The sequence below is a fragment of the Puntigrus tetrazona genome, unplaced genomic scaffold (genome assembly GCF_018831695.1).
Source record: "Puntigrus tetrazona isolate hp1 unplaced genomic scaffold, ASM1883169v1 S000000002, whole genome shotgun sequence".
Classification (NCBI taxonomy): domain Eukaryota; kingdom Metazoa; phylum Chordata; class Actinopteri; order Cypriniformes; family Cyprinidae; genus Puntigrus; species Puntigrus tetrazona.
The window spans coordinates 1,548,613-1,554,398 of record NW_025047682.1 but is presented as its reverse complement, the minus strand read 5'-3'; the positions used below and the strand labels follow the sequence as shown (position 1 = coordinate 1,554,398).

The 5,786-nt window shown below is 37.0% G+C and overlaps 1 protein-coding gene across 17 annotated transcripts in view; it reads left to right on the top strand.

The window, feature by feature from the left end:
* The window catches only part of LOC122331781 (unconventional myosin-XVIIIa-like), a 54,756-nt gene that overhangs the window by 42,522 nt on the left and 6,448 nt on the right, over positions 1 to 5,786 (top strand). For all 17 annotated transcript variants that reach the window (XM_043229287.1, XM_043229286.1, XM_043229285.1 and 14 more), the window contains 10 exons: positions 447 to 564; positions 776 to 903; positions 1,091 to 1,245; positions 2,624 to 2,747; positions 2,874 to 3,074; positions 3,431 to 3,541; positions 3,630 to 3,734; positions 3,809 to 3,955; positions 4,066 to 4,179; positions 5,654 to 5,770. In XM_043229287.1, coding sequence (XP_043085222.1) covers positions 447 to 564; positions 776 to 903; positions 1,091 to 1,245; positions 2,624 to 2,747; positions 2,874 to 3,074; positions 3,431 to 3,541; positions 3,630 to 3,734; positions 3,809 to 3,955; positions 4,066 to 4,179; positions 5,654 to 5,770 — 1,320 coding nt within the window. The remainder of the gene's footprint in view (positions 1 to 446; positions 565 to 775; positions 904 to 1,090; positions 1,246 to 2,623; positions 2,748 to 2,873; positions 3,075 to 3,430; positions 3,542 to 3,629; positions 3,735 to 3,808; positions 3,956 to 4,065; positions 4,180 to 5,653; positions 5,771 to 5,786) is intronic.

The window sequence follows — 5,786 nt, the reverse complement described above, 5'->3', positions numbered from 1 at the left end:
AAATTTATATATATATATATATATGCATGTGTGTATTTATTTATACATAATATATATATATACAACATATACATATTATGTACACAAAAACTTTTTTATTGGTTCAGATTAATCACAATTCATCATTTAACAGAAGATAGAATATGTAGTAAATATAATAAAATATATGTTTAGTAACAGTTTTTAATATGGTAAATAATATCTTCATTTTAGTAGCTTGTAGTGTAGCGTATGTTTTATTAAACTTATATTTACTGTATTTAAACTATTTTAAATTATGATTAGCTTGTGTCATGGATTGAATAAAAAAGTTGTAGAAATGTGTTGGGAAGATTTTTATAGTTTATACAAACTTTCTTTTATAGTCTGTGAAAGTTGTGGTAGAAGTGAATTTGTGAGTGGGCTACCACAGAACATACCTTTGCTTTTCTTTTTCTGAAACTCAGGTGAAGTTTGACGCTGTGAAGAAACAGATGGATTCCATGGAGATGGAGATCATGGAGGCCAGACTTCTCCAAGCGTCAGAACTCAATGGCGAGATGGACAATGATGGTGATGATTCTGGTAAAAACAAACAAAACACCATCAGACAGCACTTGAAGCTGATTATGAAAATGCTTTATTTTGAAAATAGCATTTTTTTGGCGGCCGGGATGGAAAGAGGACCAAATTGGTCCTGTAAAAATGCTCCACACGCACATACACACACAAACAACTCATCTAAACAACCTAAAAAAATTCTGTCTGTCTGTCTCTGTGCGTTTATGCATGTCAGGAGGTGAATGGAGGCTGAAATATGAACGTGCCATCAGAGACACAGAATTCACGAAGAAAAAACTCCAGCAGGAGATGGATGACAAGGTTGAGACAGAACAACAGAACAAGAGACACTTGGAGAGAAAAGTTAGTATAGCACAGTAAATAAACACAGAGTGCACACACACTAGGCCTGCTAACAGACTACACACACTGTGAAATGTATCCAAATTCAAACTCTGCTACAAGAAATGGTACTCTGACGTTGACCAGCAACACTCCAGAATCTTTCGACTTTTACAAACTTCACCTTCCTGTCTTTCTCTCTGTGTAGTTAACAGACTTGAAGGCTGACCACGAGGAGTCCCAGAGGTCAGTCCAGCAGCTGAAGAAGAAATGCCAGCGGCTGGCAGCTGAACTGCAAGACACCAAGCTCCACTTGGAAAATCAAGAGGGACGCAACCATGAGCTGGAGAGAAAACAGAGAAAGTAAGAACCAATGACACACTCATACGCTATATTGCCAAAAGTAATAAGTCAGCCCCTTTTAATGATCAAGTTTAACTACTTTAGTAATATCCATGAGTACAAATCCTAATGTTAAAGCATATAATGATATTCTAGGGAATTGTGTGCCTTTTTCTGTTTTACAGAAGGTGGTATCCCAGTACTTTTGTCCACATAGTGAATGTACAAGTCTTTGGTGTTTATTGATGTGTTTTTGGCTCAAGGACTGCATTTAATGTCTGTAAACTGACTTTAAATGCAGCTGGGATTAGGAGTTGGCTTCATGCAGGCCAGTCAAGGTCTTCCACACTGACTCAATCAATCAGTAGTTAAACCATGTTTATAGGAAGGGGTGACCCAAGACTTTTGACAATATAGTGTATCTCAGTCTGTGTCTTCAGTCTCCTGCCTGGTCACCTGCTGGGGTCTGATTATAGAGATTTCTGATTTTCTATTGTTTACGCTGTGGTTGTTTGGGCCATATATTTACCGTTTGATTGTTTGGGCTGTTTGTTTATAATCTGTTGTGTTTATTTACTGTGTGATGGTTTTGGTGGTTTGTTTACAGTTTGGGCTGATTGTTTACTCATTGTTTGTTCAATAATACAGTACAGTAAACTATTTGTTATATAATTACCATATGATCGTTTGGGCTCTTTCTTCACTGTTTAATTGTTTGCTGTTTGTTGTTGAAGTTGTAGGTTTACTTAATTCCTGACCTTTCTTTGTTGTTTAGTTAGGCTGTTTCTTTACTGACTGGCTACTGTTTTTAGTTTTTCATTTAGTCGATTAAGCTGTTAGTTTACTGTCTGATAAACTTTAAGTTTTCTTGTTTAGTGTTTAGTTGTTTTGTCAGTCTGTTTACTTTTTGATTAGCTGGGCTGTTCATTTCTCTACTGTTTACTGTCTGGTTGTCTGGGCAGTTTATTTACCGTTTGAGTGTTTTGTTATTTGTTTACTGTCTGACTGTTTGAGCTTGGGGTTGGTTTTGTTTATTGCTGGACTTATTTGTGCGTGTTATGATGATGTTACTCATAACAAAAAAGAACCTAGCGCATCAGACTGCAAGCTGGAGCTAAATCTCAACATACTTGACAATTCATGAGTAACTTCAGTATATAGGCTTCAGCATCTGGAGAACTGAAAAAGGCTTACTCAAACCTCACTTTTAACAATGCAGATTAATATTAACAAGTCTACAACATCAGAAACGAATGAGAAAGTGTTTGCTTGAGTGCCTACAGAGTAAAAGTTCTGTTTGGTAGTTTATGCCATTGAACACATTATCATGTTGCTCTTATCAAACTGCGGTTGAAATTACATATCTCAAAGCTAATCTATCTTTTGAATTTTCTGGCAGGTTTGATGTGGAGAAGAACCAGTTTCACGAGGAACTACAGAAGGAGAGGAACCAGCGGGAGAAACTGGGTAGAGAGAGAGATATGCTAACTGGAGAGGTGTTTACAGTCAGACAGCAGCTACAGGTGAGAGTAAAGATAGGAGACAGTGTGTTGCTCTCTAGCATCCTTAAGCAAGACAAGCTTCACTTCTGCTTTCTGTATTAAGTCTATGGTAAGTTGGTAATGGCAAATTCATAATTTAACAAACAGGAGAAGGACACAGAGCTGTGTACAGTCAGTCTGAAAGTAGAGCAGCTGGAATCCGAACTTCAGGATCTCTCCTCTCAGGAGTCAAAAGACGAGGCGTCCCTCGCAAAGATTAAGAAGCAACTGCGTGATTTGGAAGCAAAGGTCAAAGATCAAGAGGAGGAGCTTGATGAACAGGCTGGAACCATTCAGATGCTGGAACAGGTACAAGTTAATAACGGTCGAATCAAAGAAGGATAGTGACTCTGAATTACACTGTGTTCTATTCAGAGCACTTCTTATTTCTAACTAAAGCTAAAACTGTTAAAAACTATTTTCATTCGTTGAAATGTGAAATTATGCTGAAAAAAATTATGAAATAAATATAAAATTTAAAATTGATTAAAAAACAAAAAACAATTACTAAAATCTGAACTAAAATTAAAACAGAAAAATAAAAATAAATTATATAGTATATAATAAAACATAATAATAAATACTTATAACATGTAATTAGTAAAAAAGAATTTTTTGGGGGAGTATTTTATAAACAGCACATCTGATTTGTGTGTGCTATTTAGGCTAAACTCCGTTTGGAAATGGAGACTGAGAGATTGAGACAAACACATTCTAAAGAGCTGGACAGTAAGGATGAGGAAGTGGAAGACATCAGACTGTCCTGCAGTAAGAAGGTGAACAAACAGGATCTGAACACTCTGTCATGGATTCAAATATGAGACCTCCATGTTTCATAATGGCTCTTTTAAAATGTGCGTGCAGCTGAAGCAAATGGAAGTGCAGTTAGAGGAGGAATATGAAGATAAACAGAGAGTTCTGAGAGAAAAGAGAGATCTGGAGTCCAAACTGATGATGGCGCAGGAACAGGTACTAACAGAACACAAACACTGCAGACAGCACACAATACTTGAAGTATAACACAGTATTACACCATATAACAGGTTGGCCAGAAAGATGTAGAGACAGAGAAACGTCTCAGGAAGGATCTGAAGCGCACAAAGGTTCTTCTGGCTGATGCGCAGATGATGCTGGACCATCTAAAGAGTAATGTGCCCAGCAAAAGAGAGATCGCCGCACTCAAAAATAAGGTCGAATCTCAATCAGAGTAGAAGAAATTACCATTAATGTCCCTCACTGGGAATAGAATAGGACTAATTTCTTCATGTGAGCGTATGTATGTATGCTCTTTCTGATGTAGTTGGAGGAGTCAGAGTTTGCCTGCGCGGCTGCAGTTAAAGCACGCAAGTCTATGGAGCTGGAAATTGAAGACCTTCATATCCAGATGGATGACGTCACCAAAGCCAAGATGGCTGTGAGTCATATTCTAATTTATTTAAGCTGTTTGTTTACTTTCTCATTGTTTGGTGTTTTTGTTTACTGTTTGATTGTTCAACAAGACATGATCTTTTCAGCTCTAAGAATATTGAGGAATTAATAGACATTTTCATTTAACTCTTCAAGTTACTGAGCAGAAATTGTTTGGTGGTTTATTATAGACAACTGATCGTGAGTCATCAACATCTCTTTTAAAAAAATTTACGCAGGCTAGAATGTGCCATTCAAAACATATGACTACTACTTCAGAAATGTTCAATTTGTCCACCATATTCATTAGATCATCTCATCTATTACTCATCTATTGTGAGTAAATATATTAGTTTTGAGGCGAAATTCATCTTTTGATTTGAATAGAGCTTTAAATGTGGTCTGATTTATTCAAACAGCTGGGTAAAGAGAAATAAAGTGCTTGCAGTCCATCATTTTCCTGCTCAGGCTGATGGAAATAACATTTAGAATAAATATTCCAGAGGGAAAAATTTGAACCTCCAGAGTCAGATAAAGAAACCCTGAATCATGGTGTCGTAACCAAGCATGACGCGATAAAGCGTTAAATCCTGTCTCTTCCATGTTTATCTAAGTTTTTGTCCTAACCGACTGTGACTGTGACAGCCAACAAGACATTTTGACAGTTGCTTGGTTTTTATTCTTGCAGTATCATGGCTCCACCCACAGTGAAATCTCATTTACACAAATCCTGATTCACATGGAAGTTTATATCTTATATATATTCCGATTTTGTCACTTCACATCTTACCTTGCTGAAGACAAAAAAAAAGAGACGGGGATAAAATGAAAATCAGTGCAGCTACTCTTTCATTCCTCCCCCATTCACATTACAGCCTCTTTCAGGACTCCAAAAATATGGTACTCAGATTTAAATGGTTCAGTTGGGGTGTGCATTTGATTTATTATTTATGAGGAAGAGGAGATGATGTCAAACAGAAGAGTTTAAGGGTATAATCTCCTCGTCACAGCCTCAACCAGAAATATGCAATTACTGTGTAATGACAGTGTTTTAGAGCCACTCTGAAATGCTACTCTAATCTCTTACACTAAAATGGCAGAAACATAGTTTTAAAACACCGAAGGCTGCTGTGACTATATTATGGGAAGTGATCTGTTTTTTTTAAAAGTTATGTTTTCGTTGGGCTATCTAGACAGTTTAGTCCTGAAAGGGTCATGGAGAGAAGAGAAAAACATCACAAATAATAAAATACAGCTATTAGATATGTAATAAATAGGTTTGGTAGTTTTCAAAAGCATTAAGAAAACCTTTAGTTGTTGATGTCCAACTCTGTGCATCCAATCAATCTCTGCAGTATTTTGGCCACATGATTGAAGCGGCCAAATCACGGACAGGTTGCTTGGCATTTCCTCATCCTCGAAAACCATGAATAAAACTATTCAAGGTACTCATTCAACCCTGTCTGTTCTCTCTCTCTCAGTCGGAGGAGCAGATAAGTCGTCTGCAGAGAGAGAAAAATGACCTGCAGTCTCGTTTTGAGGAGGATCAAGAGGACATGAATGAACTCATGAAGAAACACAAAGCTGCCGTGGCTCAGGTGACCTTATATGTAT